Source organism: Podarcis raffonei, chromosome 14 (genome assembly GCF_027172205.1).
Source record: "Podarcis raffonei isolate rPodRaf1 chromosome 14, rPodRaf1.pri, whole genome shotgun sequence".
Taxonomy (NCBI): domain Eukaryota; kingdom Metazoa; phylum Chordata; class Lepidosauria; order Squamata; family Lacertidae; genus Podarcis; species Podarcis raffonei.
In genome coordinates, this window is record NC_070615.1 from 29214232 (window position 1) to 29235966 (window position 21735).

Below are 21735 nucleotides of genomic sequence, written 5' to 3' on the forward strand. Positions count from 1 at the left end.
TGTCAGAGACAGACAATTTCTCATGAAGGGTAGAGCTCATTGGGGAGGTGAGGGTCACCTTCCCTTCCCTGCCTGATTAAAGCTGGTGCTGCAAATCTAACACATTGATTATAAAGTTTAATGAATTCTTTTTATTGTAATCCAAAAGTAACAGAACAGGGCTGTAATGCATTCCACAAGTCCTCTGGCTGATATTTTAGAACCGATATCAGCCCTTCTTTTTCCTGACAGGCAATTTAAAAAAAAAAATTAAGTGTGAATTTTTTTCACAGTACAGTAAACACCACCCAAACTATTTTAATGGTGGTTAAGAGTCCCCCCCCCAAATAAAAATAAAATTAAATAAAAAACCCACCTCCCTCCCCCATATCACATGGTCACAACTCACAAGTCTGTACAAAATGTTCACTTTATAAAGCTCTGATGTAAAAATCAAATCAAGCAGCAATTGTGTAAGTGCAGCACAGGGCCCGTCATGGCATTATTTACAAGGCTCTCATTTGTTTACATTATAACAAAATTTCACACAGGCGACTCAGTCCCTCTGTAGGTCGGTCCACCCTCTGCCCCGCCCTCCGCCCTAGAGGGGGGCCACCTTAACTTTTTGGTCGTCTCCTTTCTCCTTCTCCTTGTTCTTCTTCGACTTCTTCTTCTTGTGTTTGTGTTTTTGGCTCCGCTCTGCCTCCGACTCTGTCCCGCCGTGCTTCTTGTGCTTCTTATGCTTTTTGTGCTTCTTGTGCTTCTTCTTGTCCTTCTTCTTCCGCTTCTTCTTGCTGTCCTGGCTGTCAGCCAAGCTGGCGCTGCTGCTGCGGCTCCGGCCTTGGCTCTCGGAAGGGCTCTGGCTGCGGCTGATGCTGGGGCTGCTCTGGCTCTGGCTCCCGCCAACTGCGGGGGCCAAGACTGCTGCCCCCACCGCTCCCTCCTTAGGCTTACTGTTCTCGGGGGCCTTATCCTTCCCCTCCTGAGTGGCTCTTCCAGGGGAGTCCTCTTGCTTTGTAGAGACGTTGCTGTCGCTGTCACTCTCATTGTAGTCTGGGACGAAAGCTGCCTCGTCGGTCTCCCTCGTTGGGTCAGACGAGAGGCGGGCAGAGTGGCTGGGCAGTGGCTTCGGCTTGGTGGTGCCCTTGTCATTCGGCACCGTTGTCCCTGGCTCTCTTGCCTCTGGTGAGCAGCGCCGGTGCAAGGACCTGTTCCCACCTGCCACCCTCTCCTTGTTGCTCCAGGTAGTCTCAGAGGACGGGCGTTTCTCTCTCTCCTTGCCCGAACTTCTCTCCTGGGACTTGTGTTGTTCTGCAGAACGCCTGGAGTCGTAAGGAGCTTTGTGGTCATTTGGCCTCCGGTCCCTTGGAGGGCTGTAACTGCCGCGCTTTGAGTCCCCAGCCTCCTTTTTGGGCTGCTCCGTTCGCTCATCCCTGGCCTTGTTTTTTTGTCCAGAGGTGGCAGAATCACGGCTGCGAGGAGGAGAGACCTTTTTCCGTGCCAGATCGCTCCTTTCCTCTCTTCGCTTGGAACCAGAATAGTCTCTGCTACTGCTGCTGTCATAGTCAGACTTTTTGTCCCAGTTAGGAGTGAAATCCTTCCCAGAGGACCCATAGGCAGCTTCATGTTTATCTGAAGACCTGGCCTCTTTGGAAGAGTTAGAAGAGCAGTTCTTTGCATTGCCTTGTTCAGCACTGCGTTCGGAGCGCTCCTTCTCCTGTTGAGTGCCACTCTTCCTTTTCTCAGAAGAGTCTTTGTCAGATGCAGTGTGATCCCTCTCTTTGAGTTTCCCTTTCTCATTGGACAATAACACTGTTTTGGAGTTTTTGGACTCAGGCTGTGAACTTTCAGGATCCTTTTCACTGTGTTTGAGGGAGTTGGATGGCTTTGTGCTGACATTCTTGACGACACTCGAGGGCTTCCCAGCTGCAGAGGGAACTTGCACAGATTTAACGTCCTCCTCCTCTTCTTCCTCCTCAGAGTCGAAATCGTCTTTATCCCACTTGGACTGAGGAACTTGGATCATGATGATGACATCTTCGGCAGGGGCTGTTATGTCATTGTTGTACTCTTCCATGGTCTTGATGACAGTTCGCTTCATGTCCAGCTTATCTTCTGACTTTCTCACAGGGCTTCCTCCAGCAGAGCTGGTGCTAAGGAAGGAAAAACCAAAGACAGCCTATTAAGGAAGACATCAAAGCAACATAATTTCATTCCAAATTTAGATTGTGGGGATATTCATTATTTTGCAGGGCTAAAAGCCCCACTTTTCTATTTTATTTTCACATAGAAAACTGCCCTTGCATCAAGGAACTGGCCTGGGGTTTATTTTTTCCCTCAGAAATGTTGGGGTCCAGAGTCCCACCCCCCCTTTCCAGGCTACATGTGCATTTTCCCACTACAGAAAACTAAACTTAGTAACCAAGCCTTAATTCTTCACAGCCTACACTTTAGAGAGAGGGGCTGTCGTGACTCAAGAGATTTCTGTTTGACAACAAAAGGCGCAGGGAACCTTGTTGACACAGTGGGCTGGATTCAGCTATGGCAAACCTTCTGCAGGCCACGCTTGGCAGGCGGGATTGTTCTTTTGCGAGCGTGCCATGCATTCAATGTTGTTAAAATGCGGCAAGGAATGCTAGCCATGCTGCCAGATCAGATCCACTGGAGTGGATCTAACCTGGCCAAAAGTAGCATAGTGGGCACTCAGTGCCAAACTGAAACAGTGCCAAATGCAAGTGGTTCTTGCAGAGGCTCCCAATTGTTTCTTTGCATTTGGCATGGAATATAAAACTGTACTGCTTTCAGCAGACATTAGGTCTGCTTGGGAACTTCAATCAGGAGCTCCTGAGTGGATCTAAATCCAGATGTAGCCTTCCCATCAAGCATGGGTGACCCCTTGCAGGTCTTATTTTAGCATTTTCCACCAAAGGAAAATAATCATTGCCTGACACAGCCGATTAGGCTATTTTCCCCACCTGTCATGAGGGCACTTTGCTCACCTGACATCAAATGATATTAAGTGACAGGTGGGTATGACGACGACGGGGGGTAATGGGCCTCCAGGGCAAATGAGGAACTCTGAACGGCCCCCTCACCCACAGATCACAGAGTAGCACTGATAAATTAACACTAGTAAGCCACATCAGGCAATGATTCCTTCCCCTCGATGGAAAATGCTGAAGTGAGATTTCCAATGGGCTACCCAGGGCCAATGGCAAGTGCACTTTACCTAGCCACAGGCACAAAATAACCGACACAGCCCAGACTTCAAGGAAAGGTGGGCAAATTGCTTCATAAAAAACTTCATGCTAGAAGGGAAATTAAAAGGTCATGACTTAATCTGGACTGCTTGGGACTGGAGGGCAACTGATCTATATCACAGGGATTGATCTGGCTTGTCCATAGGACAAAAGATCCAGACCAGCCAACGTCAGCTACTTATCTTCTACTCACACATGGGTTTAAGAGAGGCCAAATCAAAGCCTAAGAAAGGAGGCAGTACTCAACATGACATGGACAGGAAGTGAAATTAATTTTTAAGTTTTAATCAGGAGGTACCTGGTATAATCAACCAGCATCAGACCAGATCCATCGGCAGCTGCGGCTTTCCTCCTCAGCTTCCCTTTCGCCTTCTCTTGTTTCCCTTTGCTGCTGGGGGGTGGCTCAGGCTTCTCGGCTAGAGCCTCCTTCACTGGGGGGACATTTTCAACACTGGCAATCTTCTTGCCAGTTTCTCGGTTCAGCTTAATCTTTTTTGCAGGAGCAACTGGCAGAACAGCTTTGTCCTTTTCAGGGGTCCTCTCTGCTTTTTCACCCTCTGGCTCAGTTTTCCCCTTTGGCAACGGTTTTGACTCTACAATGTCAGGTTTGGACATTTTTAACGACGGCGTTTCGTGATCTTTGTCTCCTTTTTCCTCGGTTTTCCTTTTCCTTTTCTCTGGCTTTGCATCCACAGGCTTGTTCTTGTCCACAGGCTTCTTTGACTTCTCCTCCTTACTCGATTGCTTCTCTTGCTTGACTTCCTTGGGGGGATCTTTCTTGGCCTTCTCCTCCTTGGTTGATCTGGTTTCTGGATGCTCTTTTGAGCTTCGGGGATGAACCTTGCGTGGCGTACCAAGTGCCTTCTCATCTTTCTGAGAGGACACTGACTTAATAGGATCAGCCTTTGGCAACTCCTCCTTGGCTTTTTTCGCAGGTTCTGCCCGGGGGGATTTTTCACGATCTGCCTCCACTTTCTCTTGGGGTGCTTTAGCTGGCTTCACTTGCACCTCTTTCCTGGTAGTGGCATTGCCTTCTGCTTTTCGCTTTGTCTTCTCGGCTTTTGCCTTTGGCTTCTCTTTCCTTTCCTTGTCAGAAGTGGGTTTGAAGGCAACGGAATCTGCTTCCATTGGCTCATCTCGGACAGGAGTAGCATCATCCCTGCTTGGGAGCATGAAGAGTGGGTCAGGCTTGCTGCCCTCTTCCCCAGGGGCAGGATCCCGTGGCTTCCGCGAGCCTTCCAACAGGTCAGCATTGGGGAAGCCTTCACCCTCGTCCCCCTTCCTTCTCTTGCGGTGCTTCTTGTGTTTGTTTCCCTTCACGTCGCCTGGTGGGATCTCAACCTCCTTGTCTTTCAGTTTGGCCACCTCTTTCATGCCATGGCCCTCTCTACTTGGAAGCTTCTCAGAGAAGCCAGTACCTACATTCCGATTCCGATGGCCCAGCCCTCCAGGGTAATCGTCTCTACGGCCCCGAACGTATGGGGAATTCTCTCGCCTAGGGCCAGGAGGACCAAAGCGCTCTGGGGAGAAGTTCTCCCTGTTAAGCAAAGGCCTGGGCTGGGCTCCAGCTGTGTAGCCCTTGTAGTATTTCTCGTACCACTCCCGGTAGGTCTCCCACTCCCGGAATCTCTCTTTCTCAAATGGGTCTCTCATATCCACAGATCTGCCATAGTACGCTTTCATGTCGTAAGGTGGAATTTCTCGGTATCGGCCGAAGTATTCCCTTTCCCCTTCTGCCTGCTGAACAGGGCGTTTGTTTGGGGACTGGGCTCTGTAAACTGGAGACCTCGATCGAGAATGATACCTTCTGTAGGGGGGTGACCTGGATCTTGAGCGGTGATAGCCGTGGGATCTTGACCTGGAACGGTAGTTCCGACTCTTCCCCCTGCCCCTTCGTGGGTATGGCGGAGATCGTGAGTAGGAGCGGGAATGGGAACGGCTGAATGACCGAGAATAGGATCGAGAACGAGATGAGCCAGATCGGGACTTGGAGTACGTATAGGAACTTCTTGAGTATGAAGATGCACTGTATGGCGATTTGGACCTTAAGAAACAAAGCAAAGGGGGAGGGGGAAGGAAAGATGTGTAACTGTAGCCTCTTCACTTTTGTACAAATTATGTGGCACAACCACAGTGAAGAGCATTCCCTTTTTTGTCACAGAATCTGTTATGAAGCAGTCACTGCAGATACCTAGAAGGAGACAGTGCACAGAGCTCTTCTGGGCACCCCGAACAACTCATTCAAGCTCAGTGGGACTTTTACAGCTTTATTATTATCACTATTGTCAATGAAGAATAGCTCCTCACTCTGCACCAAGTAAGTTATCACAAATTGCTTTTGTACACCCAATATTTAAGAAGCAATTCACCAGCTGATGGTGACAGCTCCTCTTTGGGAAACATTTTCATGCACTATGTGACTAGCTAACAGAGTATCCAGAAATTATTTGGTCTGCAGACAATCATTAGGCTTTATTTCAGAGTTTACTTTCACAGAAAGCTACTACTGGAAATTTTGTGTGCATTCCCAAAATAGCCCAGGAACTATTTAACCCTTAAAAATCCAAAACAATATTTCTTTCAAAGCCTTAGCAAATTCAGAGCATGTTGTTCCTCTGAATATTGGGGAAAAGAAGTTGTATCTCATTGACTGCAGTTAGCATCAAGGTTGAAATGTAGGGCAACAGATGCAAATCTGTATCCTGCATTAGTCTTCATAGGAAAAATGCCTATGAACATAGTAAGCCAGGTTTGGGGAACCGTTGGCCCTCCAGATATTGCTGAACTACAACACCCATCATCCCTGGCCACTGGTTATGCTTGCTGAGGGGCTGATGGGAGATGTACTTCAGCATTATCTGGAGGGCCAGAGGTTCCCTGTACCGGCAATAAGCCATGCTATGTCTCACTGTTAGCCCACCTTGCCCAGTACCATTGGCACTGAGTGGTAGCATCTTTCCCCATCTCTGTACTACATAAGACCCAAAAACTAGATATGATGCCAGGGACTGAATAGGGGATCTGCAAGGTGAAATGAACGGGGGATTTTGTTCCGGCTCATCTATACAGGCACAATAAAAACAATTACCGGGAATAAGAGCGCCTGCGTTCCTTCTGGATTTTTTTATATTCCATCAGTTCCTTAGCAAAATCATTTGTAAACTCATCAAGCTTTGACTTTTTCTTTTCCCTGTCAAAAGTGAGAGATCGTGATGTCAGGTCATTGGGCAATGTTAAAGGCGGCATTAAGAGAACCACACCACTCAAAAAAGGACTCTGCATGCAACTGAGATGTGAACATGCTACAACAAAGCAAAAAGCAACGCAGGTTTCCAAGAGATGCTTCATGGCATTTTGTTAGAATTACAGTTTTCTGGGTTTGAGATCTGAAGGATTATTTTTATTGGTGAAAACCAACATTTGAAATCTCACGTTATATGTCATTTTTGCTTACGGCAGACGCATTTTTAGCATAGTTTTGCAGTCTGATATTCTACGGAAACAGAAGAATGAAATATAACGGAACTTCATTCAGAGCCAAATACTTACTCCTCTTTAAGTCTCCGCTGTTCTCTGTAAAACTCCTCCCTAGAGAGAGGAGGTGCTTGTGTCGTTGGGATGGCATTTGAATGAGCCGTTGGTACTGGTGTTGGTACCCAAGGTGTTGATATGTTTGCTGGAGCTGGGGGGTATCCCGGAGGGGGGACAGTGTACCCAGCAGGTGGAGGCTGACCAGGTGGAAACTGAGGAGGAAACTGTGGTGGAGGTACCCCCGGTGGAAGAGGAAGTGCATGGGGAGGAGGAGGATACAGGGGAGGAGGAGGCACGGAAACAAAGACTGGTGTTGATGCTGGCAGTGTTGGGGCCTGAGTCCTTTGTGTACGGTCACTATGCGGGCGTCCTCGGTTTGAACTTCTAAAGAAACCCAAAAACACGTTGTCACTGAGTGTTACACTTGCCCCTTGTTCTCAAGAGAGAAACGTGAAATGGATAGCACCCCTCTGCAGTAACTGCCCATCCTCAGTCTTACAGCCTACCCAGTCTAAACTGTTCTTTTGCTCCCCCTCAGCACTGCCGGTTCAACAGATCCTCCCAAGAGCCCTCCCTGTCACACACAACACTTACCACAGTTTTCCTCCTCCAAGCCTTTCATGAACATTAGTTAATCTGCTACTGCTGCTGTTTTAAATGCCTGCCATCCAGCATCCCCATCACAACTGCATTTCTTTTGTACACTGGCATTTTGTAGATGTTAAAAAAGGATACCTAGCACAGTATGTCTAATACAGACCTGTCAGGGTTTGGATTTCTCTACCCTCTGCCTATGGTTTGCAATTCAAAAACTTGAGGGTGCCTTCAAGCAATCTAAATTCTGCTGCCTGGCAATTTGAAACCCCGGCCCTCACCCTGTGCTAAAAACTACCTATTTTAGCCCAATGGCAGCTAATGATGTTGATGTTGGTACCAGCAACTGCTGCAAATATGATATAAAATGTTTTGCAAACCTACTCCACATATTCCTCAGCAATTATGGAGTCAGTTGTCCTGTAACATCTCATTTTGCTCCCTGCCTCCTTTCAATTATTTTTAAAATTGTTAATTTACTAAGTTGTCAGAGGCTGATTTACCCTGTTGAAATGAATGGGAAAGTGAAACTACTCACTAACTGGGGCCTATTCTATCCCCAGCAACTTATCAAAACAGGGTAGGTAAAATAACTTTAGTGTTCAGCGCACTGGAGTACATCTTCTGTCCAGTTTTTCTGCACATTCCTGTGTGTACAAAGCCCCAGAACAAAGTATTGCAGGGGTCCACTAAATCACAGGAATGAATCTTATCTTAAGCAGTTAGTTCTCCTATAAGCTGGCTTTCAACACTGATTTATCATTTGTAAGAAAAAACCTACTAGGCCTTGCTTGGGTTCTAGTTCATCTTCTGTTAAAAGTTCAGTATTTCATTTATGCATCTCTTCTGTTTTCTCCTCTAGGGCTTACCGATAGCTCAATGAGCAATTTGGGTAGACATTGTGGGGTTCAATGTATCCCCAATAGCTTTTGGACTAGATAAGAGTTTGTATTCAACTGTGTTGAGTTGAATAACTTCCACTTGTGAAACAGAACTTCCCTCTCTCCTCCTCACAAGCGCCCCCAACATCTTTTCCCAAACCTGCCATGGGGTATTGGGGAACCCCCAGAGCAGATTCGGGGGTGGGGCTGCAGCAGAAAGAGAAGGTCCACTGCACAAGCATAAGTTGTTTCAATCGTTGGATACAGCTCTATTTTTCTGGAATGCAGTATCGATAAATATTATTTTTTATAATAAACTGGAGTTATTTTGAAATCAATCATATTTATTTCTAATCTAGGACTTTAAAGGTGTCCCCGGATCCTGAGAACAGTTTGACACTTTGAAAAATGGAGTGAGGTTAGAGTGTTGCTCGATACCAAACTAGATCCTTTAACCAGCAACTTTTAAAAAAGCCTCTCTATGCATATCAAGCTGTTTAATGTGCATATCATGTTCTAAACTTACTACCTAAGATACAAAAAATATGTTTTGGAGGTATACTTACGGCTCCCAGCCTGACCTATTGCCTGCAGAGCGAACAGGATTAGTTCTCATCGGTTGACCTATGTTGAAAAGGGGAAGAAGTTGCTTATTAAATGTAGATGGCAGGCCTATTGCAAAAAATAGCCAAGAGCAAAGTTGTACCACTTACCCATGGTGGGTATTGAATGCCCATGACAGCCCAGCTGTCCTGGCAAAGCTGGCTGCCCAAGAACAGGAACCTGATAGCCCTGCAGAAAGGAAGAGGAACAGAATTAGACTGTGATGCTGCTAAAATGTGCAAACAAGTTTAGTTCCAAAACAAAGCTTACCTTCTCCTCCATCACAGTATTAATTGACAGTGTGGAAGGTGGCTTTGAGTGTTCTGAGGCAGTCACTATAGCAGCAGCTGGTCCAATACCATCGCCCTCACTGCAGTGAAAGAGGCAAATTCAAGGTTAGGAACTACTAGGCAAGAGACTGAAAACGATAGACTGGGTGCTACAAAGTCATTCTGCAGACCCTGGAGGTAGTCATATTCACAATACTTTAAAAAGGTGGGGAAGGGCAGGCAAAACAAATCAACACACATAATTAAATGGTTGGGAGAACCTCTCTATGAGAGTGTTTTGCGGTTAAACTGAGGTGCATATATCAGAAAGGAACTGGGCTATGACTAAGTTTTTCAATGAGATGTTAATCTGCCTCATGTGGTGTGGATAGGCTCCGGAGAACCTTCCAAGCCATGGTTTCAGGAGAACTGACATGCTATGGATTCACCAGGTCCCTCCTGCCCTGCCTCCCATTCTCCATTTCCTGTTTAAAGTTAATCAGTTTGCTGTGATATCCAAATTGGCAATTTATAGCATGGCATGGCTCTTGAGGACTATCTGAATTGAGCTGACGGCCGATGAGAACATTGTAGTTTGAAATTTAATCAAATAATACAGATAAAGAGTGATTATTGCTTTCTTGGATGCTTGCAGCACCCAAAGGAGAAATTCTTGAAATTCACTAGGATATTCTCACAGCTTCACCTAGCTCACTTTGTCTTTTAAGATTTCAAACCTAAAATCTTAAAAGGCAAAATGTGATAAAAGCATAGCAATATGAATCAATCCCTGGAGATTGAATGAAATTCAAAACAATGTAGTAACTCATTAAAACATATAAGCATCATTTCCCTCTCATAAGAACACTCAATTTTAACAGGCCAAAAGCAAGCATTGGGCTTGAAATACCTTACTTTGGATTTGATTTCTAAGAACCCCATGTAACTTGAAAACTCACTGCCAGCTTTAGAAAAGTTACTAAGACATACAAACACACTCAAGAACTGGCAGTCAATCCTTCCAGGGAGATAGGCATACAAATGTTAGACACAACACCACCAGAGCCCAGGACAGTATAAAAGCGAAGCCAAGCTGTCAATCTAGTGGCCTCTTTCTGCAAATCGACCTACCGGAAAGGTCCTTCTGGCTTGTCAGCATGAATTGCCAGGGACATTGGTGCAGAGACCTCACTAGCAGATGTGGTGGCAGAATGGCTGACTGACAACGAGGCTGTTGAAGATACTGATTGGCCAGGAGCTGATGACAAGGTGAGGGATGCAGGTGTATGAAGAGGAGCAGAAGTGGCTGGAATTATGAGGGGATCCTGCTGCCTGGAACCTGTTGGCCTTTGTAATGAAGGCACATTCCGCTGAACTACCGGTCTAGGTGGCTGGGCCTGTTTGCGAAGTCTTTTTGTGTAGCCAGTTTCGTTTTTGAAGTTATTTACAGCCTAGAGAAGAAAAATCACCAGTCAAGAGAAATGATTAAGCATATCAAAGCTTCCCTAAAATTGCATCAAAACATCTGTGCTACTTGTTATCAGGCCTGGTGAGGTCATAAAAAATCAGATCTTGCTGTGGATACCTTTACTGCAGGAAGGGACACAGCATGTGGGTCAATTTCTTGGGTGGCAGGTCACAGAGGGACCAAACCAGCTTAACTCCCACCCCTTCTCATCCGGGCAAACACAGTGGATCAGTAAGAATAAGGGGGAAAGAGATGTACACTCAGGCATGCAGAACTGGATACAGATAGATCTCAAGTTACCTGGCGTAAAAATTTGTTGGCAATTAACGCATCAGGAGAAACATCTGTCTGATGACAATTTGGGCAGGTATGTTCCTCCGATTCTAGCAGCGATGTTCTGATACCTGTGAATGATTTTTCAATGCCATGTGAAATGTGTAACTGTTATATAAATCTTCACACTCTGCTCAATGGTACACATGTACTAGCACAGCTACTAAGACTGCAAACAACAACAAATGCCAGAAGACTTCTAAATGTGGATGTGCTGTAACTAAAAGGACACTGCAAAGGCCACAAAATAGTATATCAGTACAGAAATCTAGTAGCAACTTTGGGATCCAAAGGGCATGTCCCAAAGCTGTACACCCACTGCAGTCCCACATGCCTCCTGAAAAGCCGCTGCTCCAGAAGGGGGTGGGTGGTTGTCCTTCTAGAGGCATGGAGGTGCAGAGGGAAACTCCAATGCCTGAAAAGGAATGTCCTTGCTTTATAAAGCATTCCAGGTCAGAATTTAAGCAAGACAACAGTTTCAGCTTTTTTATTATGAATATTTTTAATTGCCTTCTTTTGTATATCAAGATGATGTACAAAACAGCTATAATCTACGGAAAATAATAGTGGATGAAATTGAAAACCACACAAAATAAGCACCCATGGCAGAGCCTTGCAGACCAAAAATGTCTTCAACTGTTTCAAAAGAGTGCAGATAGCCAGCTCTTGTCTTATCTCAAGAGGGATGTTGTTTCATAGAACAGGTGCAACTACACTAAAAAAGCCACTTTTGAGTTACTGTGGAATGGGCTTTTGATATCTTAGAGTGTATCATATACCCAAAACACCAATGAACTTAAGGAAAAAGTAGAATTCTGTGGGTCAAAGGAAGAGTAAAAATTTTGGTTTAAAAACCCCAGTCCAGTTCCTGCCTCTTAAAAAAAGTAATGAAGCAGTCCAGGTGCAAGTAAGTACCCAACACTTTAACGTAAAAGCAACCCTTCTATTCTCCTTCTCAGGTAACGCTAGAGGTGGGAAAACCCAATCAGCCTTGCTCTTCTCCCATCACATTCAGACACACAAGCCAGTTCATGGAACTCACATTCATCACAGTAGCTGTTTCCACAGCAGGGAATGACCACAGCATCAGTCATTATATCTTTGCAAATCAGACACAAAAGCTCATCTGGAATAGGGTCATCTTCTTCTGAGGAAGACGATGGCTCCTCTGGCAGGAAAGGGGGCTTCTCTTTCTTTCCTATAGCATAAGCAGCACTGAAAACACAGACACACATCTTGGTCTTAAAAAGGTGAGACAATACATGATGTTAAGCATTAAATATATGTGTTTAATATTTATTATTATTTATTCCACTTGTGTCCCACCTTTCTGCCCAAAGAACTCAACACTACAATTCCCAGCACTCTTAACAAGCTACAGTTTGTGGATAGAAGTAATGTTCTGTTTATGGTGTGGATTTGACCCAAGTCACAGGCCTAGTCAAATAAATACTATATTCTAACAACATCCTGCCTTATATTCAATAAACTCAAGCAGTTTCCAATTTCAAACCAAAACACTGGAGGACAGAATCAAACCAGAATTATCAAAGAGAATAGTTCCAGGAGAAATCAATAAACAGGAGGCTTTCCCTCTACTGCAGCAGCAAAATGGTAAAACCAGGTGTTTCTGGAGGTGTTTTTGAAAAGCAATGTTTTTGTCTGATGCTGAAGACATTGTCTGATGCCATAAATGAACTGTCACAAACATTCACAATTATTTCTTATTATGACATTTTTATTTTGATTGTTTTTTACAAATATGCTGCTTACAATAAATAAGATTCCCTAGTTGCAAAGCTCTAGCTAGGAATATTGAACGTTAGAGACAACATTTCTGTTCTAAAGGTTCTAAAGACCTGCATACTTACGCATCAATAGTCGGGATGGCATATTTCCCTGTGTTTGTGAGCATGGCACCCTTGGTATTAGGGTCCTGCACCTCCATCATGAAACTTCGGGGAATTCCTGTGCTCTTTTTAATCCTGGGAACAGACTCGAAGTTTTTGTCCTATCGAAGGGGTAAAAAACACAAGAGATCTCTCTAAGCTCTAAGGGAAAGATTCAGCAGCTTCTCCAAACAGAACCCCTGCCCAACACAAGCTTCTTGGCTTGTGTTGAAACAACATTGTTCAGGCACATGACATGAACTTTGCAGCTTCACCAAGGATGCTATTTAAGTCAGTCACATCCCATTTGAAGCATGAAAGAATTGAACAAATTTGTCTACTGCTCTTAGAATGTTTACTGTAAGCTATCATTAAGAAACTACTTTTCATAGTGAGCAGTGCCCTGCAATAATAATCCATGACAGGTAGCCCTCCCTCAACCCCACTGATCTTGCATTACTGGAGTCAGTGATACAAATACAAGGTGGCACTACCAAATGGATCATTGAAGAGACAGACACAATCTGAAAGTGGAGAGAAAGAAGGACTTAACAGGATATTACACTCCCCCATATACAATAAACCAAGGAATAAAACTTTAATTTTCTTGCTACAGGTTTTATGGAGGTCTATAAAAATAAAGATAAACAAGTTAACACTAATCAAAACTTCCATTCCACTGTCCCTTACCCCATTGGTCGGGCAGTTCTTTATGTAATGGCCAGCTTTTCCACAACGAAAGCAAGTGTATGTTGGCGGAGGCGGACCCAGGGGTTTCTTCATGTAACTAAAAAGGTGTAAGAAGAGAAGTGTTTCTTTGCTGTTTTGCTTTAATTAAGAAGATAGTAAATCTGTAAATTTTTCCAAAGTTAGCTTTTTTAAAAAATTGGTTTGTGGCATGCTGAAGACTTACTTGATTGGATCATATTCGTGGCCAGACTGTGACATCATAGCTTTAATTTTATCTTCTTCGGAAGCATTGGCTTCAGCCAGATTGGCGGTCTGTTCAATAGGTAATCATTTGACACACACATTAGAAACACATTTAAGTCCATCCAGTCAAAGACAAACACCACTCATCCAATCCTGTAAAGAGCAGCACAAAGCTAACTGAAAGTTGCCTCAAAAACAGCTCTTTAATATCAGATTGTCTTGAAGATGTTCCAGGGAGTCCTTATGCCGTTACATGATGTTTGTGTACTTGCTAACCTAAAATGAAAAGATAAAAAACCCCGCTGGGGCATTCTAACTAAACCTTAGGTGCAGTTTGTATCTTATGTAATGGCTTGTGTAACTGCTCCAGTTTGCCGTGATAAATTTAAATGGTCTGGAGTTAAGTGTTCTGAAAGATGCCTTCTGTAATACTTACAAGATAAAAGGCATTGAGCTGTTTCCTTTTGTAAAGTGATGCTGTTCACTACTGCCTCAATTTGCTATATAATGCTATGCATTATGCTTAAAATATTTAAAAGGACAATGTCATCCTGAAAACTGAGGGTTCAGAAGCCCAGCTAGACCACCTTTAAAAACTTGGGGAATGGGCTTGTTATTCCCTTTCAGATGTCTTTAAAAGGAAAATGCCTGAGTGCAACTGAATGTATCAAAAAAACTGCATTGCACCAATGCACAAAAAAAAATCAGACAAAATAATTTTTCCCAACTGGAATTAAACACAGCACAAAATGTTTTGGAAACACAACTTTCAAGATGACACTACCCTTAAGGTGCAAGCCCTAAATGTGAGGCTCCCTTATTGAGCTAATGTTTCCAGAAACTTGGTACCTGTTAGGATGGTTCATTACACTCTATAAACAGATACAAGCAGGGTCTAAGGGACTGGTTTACTAACTGTTCAGATATTCAATCACTTAACATTCAGATCAGCCACACATACTTTATACATTCACCCACAAAAGCAACCAGCTAGTTTCAACATTTTATTAAACAGTTGATTAAAATACATATTTTTTCTTAACATTCCAGATTAACAACTATTAAATTGTTCACATTTACAGAAGACTATTTTACAAATACTGAGCTAATTTGTTTGAACCCAAACAGTTTTACAGAACACATCCAATAGCACAAAACATTAGTAGGAATAGACCAAAATTCAAATATGGCATTTAATACATAATAGGAATAAAACAGAAAACTGTTAAACACATTTCCTCTATGCAAAGACTCTGTGCATTGAAGAGGTTTTAAAGCAAGTAACAGTTTTCAACTACTTTATATTACAAAATAGTCAGAAATACTTAAGTTCTCCGTAACTTGTATACCTCTTGGACATTTTTTCACACCTCAATAAAAATAGAACTTGACATGAGCTTACAGAACTGAGGACAAATTTAAGGACAGCACTAATGGAAACCAAACTAAAGCTACCTTGCTTGACTTAAATTTTGTATTTGCAAATGCACTTCAGAGTTTCCCAACTTTACTAGATAAAGTTTTTCTTGGAAACACATAACTTCAGTCTTTATTCACAAAGGGAACACAAATGTATTAGGTAACACTGCTTAATAGGAATTTTAAAGAGCAGCTAATTTACTTGATGAGCGTTATCACTAGTGCTTTCCCAGACAAAGTTACACATTATTGAGCAGAAAATGCAAGCAGTTTCATAGCAAAACAAAGCAGATACAACAGTTTCAGAAGGTCACATTTGCTAATATGCCACACATACACATTGGTATATTCCTATAAACAGTTACATTTACGCAGTCTGTGTTCAAACAAATTAGTTGCATAGCTGCTGCCCACTGCATACACTACAAGTGTACAACTTTTATCAAATTTTATGCAAATTATTGCACTATCACTGGCTTTGAATGCAGAATCCCAAAATTATCATGTAAAGTGTCCATGTGATAGGGAAATACTTCTATTTTGGCTGTCACACCGAGAAATCCTAGGAGTCCATAAATAGCCAAAGTATTAAAATTCTTCTTTGTGCTATTTTTCCAATGCAAAATTAATGGAACGTATGAAAGAAACGATAAAACAGCTTCGGAGGTGCTTCTTCTTTGTGTCTTGAAGATGAGTAAAACGGCAACATTATGTTGAGGCTGATAAGGGACTCCCCTTCTATCTTCCCATACTGGGAACTACTCTTTACAGGATAGTTATCAATAAATATACACACATTTTCAATGTTTAGGCTCGGTAATTTTTACTAAAAATGCTTTGCACCAGTAACAGAAATTAACCAGATAAGGATCACAGCATAAAAACATTGAAAATACCAAGCAAGCAACAATTTATTTGGCTATATTTGACAAGAATATATGTATATATACCTTTGTAAGCTGGGCCAGAGAAATAGATGCAGAAGAGTCATCAATCTGTTCATAAAAAATTAAACACACATTCAAGTTCCACAATCAAAATGAAGCAAAATATTTAGCCTCTACTGTGTTATTAAGATCTAGTCCTACAGAGAGGCATTTTTTCAAAGTAATGAAGCCTTTGGCCAAAACATATCATTGTCTGTACAGTTTGTGCAGTCAGGTATACATAATATTCAGTTTCACAGGAGAGCAACTAATGCTGCACTCACTCAATGGAATCAACTCATTAGGCTTATGTTCAGAGATCAACATAAACAAGCCTACATTTTTTCACAATAAAAATAAATTGCTTTTTCAATAGTTAAAAATCTTCATTCTGCATGTAATAGCATGCTGTAGTAGGTTCCACAAAGCAGTCACACAAAATAGCCAAATATTTTCCTATATTAAAAAAAAATTTTTTTAGCAGATTTCAAGCCTCTGGAAACTTGTTAATGCTTATCTCAAAAAAGCCAATGTCGATAGCAACAGGGTACTAATTAAATGCTCTGTGGCAGGAAAAGTGTTGGAATTAAGTGCTTAAAATATTTATGTGATTCTCAAATTACATTTTAATGGAAACTATTGAAATAAAGAGGTAACATTTAAAGAATTTTGTTTGTAATATCTAAATCAGTAATGGCAAATATTTTTCGAAGTCCAGGGATCAGTTCAGGAACTTGATTTCTAGCACTGGGCTAAACTACAGCTACTGTCCATTTAAGAGAAATGGCATAATATAGCAAGAAATCAGACCTCAGATGCTGTTCAGAAAATGAACTGAAACCCCCTAAAGCAAAAGATTTTATTTTGTTGGAGGTGCCATGAGTGTTAAACCAGATTGTGTAGATCAACTTTCTTTCATTTACTGTAGAGCAGTAGCCTTCACTAACCTGGTGCACTCCAGATGCTTTGGTGTGCATCAGCCTCAGCATCCTAAAGACTTGTGCATGCAAGGGCTGATGGGAGTTGTGGTCCAAAACATCCAGAGTCCAACAGGTTGGCCAAGGCTGGATTCGAACTAACTTTGGAATAAGGCGGCATTCAATACCAGAAATACAGTAATGAGATAAGATAGCCCTTCTTGTGACATAAGGAATAGGACTCTAGCTACTACTTTAGAAAACAATTTCAATGAAAACATGTATTGCTTCTCATGGTGGTATCTTGCTTGACGGTACCAGGATTGGGTCTCAAGCGCTTACATGCCTGGCGCCAAGTAAATAAAGCCACATTTTTGAGAGGCTAATCCTAGGATACAACATTCAACGTTAAGTTTTAAGACACATTTTAAGTAGTGCCTACAGGTAGCTCTGAAGTTAAAGCAATCAGAAATATAACATCGTAAAACACTAGCATTGTTTTATGGTCTTCAAGTGTAATGCAAAAAGTTGCTGAAGAAGAAAAATGGATTTATGTTAAGATAATAAATCACACATTTCCCTTCTAACTCCCAACATTTCAGGTGTTTGTGACTTGTGTTACAATAATGTCTGCCTAAAAGGGGGACAGTGAAACATGGGGTTAGGCACATAGAAGCTAACCCTGAAAAAGAATTAAGCTTGCCTCTATGGAGTTCTGCAGGACTCTGTTTGGCAGGATGGGTGAACATGCTCGAGTTAATAGGTTTCACACTTTGCCCAAAGTTATGAGGGTACCCCTTTACTTTCTCCTGCTCAAGTGAATAGCTGCCATTCAAACCCACCAGCACGACACTTGGGACATCATTAAGAGTGAATCCTGGTCACCATTCCTAAAGCTGGGTGGCCAGCCTCAGCCAACACAGAGTTATTTGAAATGACCTCACCTCCATAATGTCCCACCAATCACAATCAGAGCTATCTGACTACTAACATTTTTTGTAGCTTGAACTATGCAGCAATTTAATTAAAGCAGTATACTCAAACACAGCTTTCTAAAGGCAGCCTTTTCAAGAAACTGAGTTCATAACCTGTATCATGGCAGTTATTTTTGTGTGTGGTAACAGGCTGAGCAGGTAAACTGAAGAGCTTAACAGCTCATCAAGTGTTATTTACTGTAAGCAGCTGCAGCCATATGAAGCAAGTTATGGAACATGGGCACAGAGGTAATATTTCCCGTGGAAAGCACTGAACAGATTACAAGCAAAGCATTGCTTAAGAGAATAGGGACAAGGGAACACACTGCATCCTGGACTCTAAAATACCACAAGCAAGTGAATTTTGGGTCTCCTAGTAGTTGGAAGTCCTCTGGCTGCTCTTATTCCTTTAATGCTAAATTCTTTGCTCTTAAAAGTCATCAATTCCAGTTGAGATTTCTGTCAGTCCCCTGATTTCCATTCCTTTGCATGGCCACAAACAGCTGATTCACATTTCACACCCAGTCAAACCCATGCCCTACAATGAACTCAGAGTGCCACAAAGAGCTAAGAAAACCCCAGAGCCATGGCACTAAGGATCATGTTAGATCCAGCCCTGTACATGATTGAGTTCACAACTTCCTAGATCCCAAGTTATTTGCAGCACAGGAGAGGGAATCTGTGTGTGGGACACCTTGCCTTCTTAGGAAACCTGACTTGTGGAGGCCTTATCAAGAACATTAGCAGTCTATATTAGATGCAGAAAGCCTACCCAAAAAGATGCTATACTTTTTGGATACTAAGACAACAATCAAAGAAGTACTACTTTGAGGAATTCTTGACAATTCAGAACATGGTGACTTTTTTAGACTACAGAAACCTGCACTCTATACTACTCTCAGCCCAGTGCCAAGCCTCATCTTCAGCCTACAGAGTTTTTCGCTTTGTAATATATCACATGGAAGCACTGAAGTCTCCTCCCCACCATCTAGACCAAGTTTCCCAGAGCACTGAACACTTCACACAGAATTGGAAAGACCTATTTCCAAAAAGAATTTTCTTTTGAATTCTCAGTTGACATCTGGGCAAGACAGCATAGCAGATGAATTATGTAAAGGAACTAAGAGTTCCGCCTTAGCTTTAAAGCAGGCTTTAAACAGCCACCCTCTAGGCCAGGAAGTAGTAATCACCTCCAGGTACTTACGACAGGGAAGCTTTAAAAAGTATACACCCATCACCCCCACTTTAGAACGCAAATAAGTTACAATGTGGATAAAAGTTTGTAGGCTAGTAAATTCTGTGGGCCTGTTTGCAAGCCTGCTTTAAAAAAACACATTTAAAAAACATTTGATCAAACTACAAGAACTACCCAGATGTATAATAGACATGCCAGGGAACACAATATTCTAAATGAATGTTGAACTTTATTTACGAACATATAGTCGTGTTTATATACATACTAGCAAAGAAAAGGACTGCTCATGAAAAAAGAATTAGGTAAGTGTAGCTTACACAAATCCACTATATTATGTATTACAGCAGTCATTGGGTCACTATAAATGGGAAGCAGTTTTAAAACATGTATGACGAGTTGTCAAATGCAGCCTATGGTTTAACATTTTGAAAGGCTACACAAAGACCAAACATTTCTAGTTAACCATTATTTCATCAATATTCTCACTGGCCACCAAGACCAGTAAATCCACAAAATAACTTTTTGGGTTTCGTTCTTCTAAAAAGAAAGCCAGCTACACTTAAACAAGTACACTTAAGATATGCCAAGCTGAAAAATAATTAGAACTAGGTTTGCAGTATCTTAAATTAAGCAAAACCATACTGAACAGAATATGTGTTAGTACTGGCTAAAATTAATACACCAGAATCAAACAAAAATGCTGCCAATGTTATCATACACAAACAATGGTATGCTACAGAAGGATTTACTAGAGTATTCAATTTAAGAGTTTATCTAATATAAAATAACATTAGGGAATTTGTCTGGTGAAGAGGAAAGAAGCAAGGCAAGTTATCCTCAACTGGGAAGGTTTCTTAAAAAGGTAGCAGGACTTGTAGCTGGGTTGTTATGCCAAAATATGTTTCCTGTATGTTGACTACTGTGACAAATTTAAATTATGTGCTTGCTCACAAAAAAATGGAAGCAAGTTCAGGATACCAGTTCTAGATGGTTTTTTAAAAAATTATTATTGCTATTGGAAGTCGTGTGCAAAGACTGTGTATGACAGGGTACATTTATAGCTGCATAAAACTGCTCTTGATGTTTCAACATGTGCCTGAACCCCAAGTTAAAAGGAAAAAAACAACAACACTAATGTGGTTTTTGACGTTTTCAAAAACCATAAAGGGAAATACTTAGAACAAAGCCTAGGTGATACAATGCAATAGTAGCAAAAAAAAAGATACACTCCAAATGTTTTTATTTCAAGAAAACAAAAAGGCACACAACAACCTATACAAACATATAGCTACTAACTAGAGACACACAGATGTTGAACAAGGTAATCACGTTTAGCAGTGAAACCCTTATCTTACATGATCTATAAATGATCATACAGTATCTGTACAACTCATAGTCATACAGGAAATAATCTTGCATTCAATATGCAATACAGTGCGTCACTTTGCACAAGTGTCAATATTCACATTAAAATGATCTGCATTGCTTAATTTTGCTATACTGATTCAAAATACATTGTATTTACAATATAAATGGTTCTCTGTGAGAAATCAATGTAAATTAATATTTAGAAAAGTATTTTATTGCTACATTACTTTAAAAACATTAAGTGTGTAGAAGGAAAAAAGTGTGATATTGTGTTTTTACATACTGCTTTTGAAGTTCCACTCACTGGATCAGTTCGACTTCTAAAAAGAGAAAATAGAGAATGTCAGAAAAACAGCAATGACAGAGGAAACTGCCACCTTAGATACAAACCATATGCCTGTTTAGGGAAGCTTTTAATGTTTAACAGACCACTGTATTTTAATATTTTGTTGGAAGCTGCTCAGAGTGGCTGGGTAAACCCAGCCAGATGGGCGGGGTATAAATAAATTATTATTATTATTATTATTATTATTATTATTACTAGACTTACAACTTTTACCCATTTCATGAGAAACAGAAGCTGCACAAAGTTATACAAAGTCCAAATCCCCAAACTGTGAACAAGGAAGCTAACTTGGCCCAGAGAGAACTGTTTATAGAACAGTATTAACCAACTGCATCTCCCGCACAACAGCCATCATGTAATGAACACACTTAAGCTTGATTCAGATGTAATGGGAAACCATGGTTTTCTGCTATGTGCATAAGATATGGTGACCCCTCCGCTTCTTTAATGGCTGTGGGTGAGCAGAAGCACCTGCTTTTATACAAAGCACAACTGCCCATTAAATCTTAACTTTGGCGAACTGTGTTTAAACTAAGGTTTGTGATAACAAGGCAGGATTTGAAACTGCTAGCTTCTTCTCGTTAAGTTGTTTAAGTAACCACAGACTGGATGTTACAGAGAACCACACATTGCTTAAAAGTTACTGATCTCCTCACAATTGTTAAGGAGTGAGTGCATGCAAGTCCAAAGCCAATGTCTGAATAGGGCCTTATACCACATGCCTTACATATTTGTCACTGAAAACAGTTTAAATGTAAGCAGCAAGTAACCCAAGATAAAAGCTATTTTGTATTTAAAAATAAAAAATTATCTGAATCCTGCTATTTTGTTGTCTCATTTTTGAGGTTGA

The 21735-nt window shown here is 41.7% G+C and overlaps 1 protein-coding gene across 3 annotated transcripts in view; it reads right to left on the minus strand.

Annotated features, from left to right (window-relative positions):
* Positions 1-391: 391 nt before the first annotated feature.
* Positions 392-21735, minus strand: part of RBBP6 (RB binding protein 6, ubiquitin ligase) — a 29387-nt gene continuing 8043 nt past the window's right edge. The window contains exons 3-17 of one of the 3 annotated variants that reach the window (XM_053366180.1): positions 20823-20859; positions 16110-16154; positions 13721-13809; positions 13498-13594; positions 12790-12929; positions 11961-12133; positions 10886-10989; positions 10249-10568; positions 9119-9218; positions 8959-9037; positions 8812-8869; positions 6789-7154; positions 6328-6429; positions 3538-5283; positions 392-2132 (exon numbers count right to left, since the gene is read on the minus strand). In XM_053366180.1, the coding sequence (XP_053222155.1) occupies positions 581-2132; positions 3538-5283; positions 6328-6429; positions 6789-7154; positions 8812-8869; positions 8959-9037; positions 9119-9218; positions 10249-10568; positions 10886-10989; positions 11961-12133; positions 12790-12929; positions 13498-13594; positions 13721-13809; positions 16110-16154; positions 20823-20859 (5008 nt within the window). In that variant the 3' untranslated portion in view covers positions 392-580. The remainder of the gene's footprint in view (positions 2133-3537; positions 5284-6327; positions 6430-6788; positions 7155-8811; positions 8870-8958; positions 9038-9118; positions 9219-10248; positions 10569-10885; positions 10990-11960; positions 12134-12789; positions 12930-13497; positions 13595-13720; positions 13810-16109; positions 16155-20822; positions 20860-21735) is intronic. The other 2 variants (XM_053366182.1, XM_053366181.1) reach the window with 2 other exon arrangements.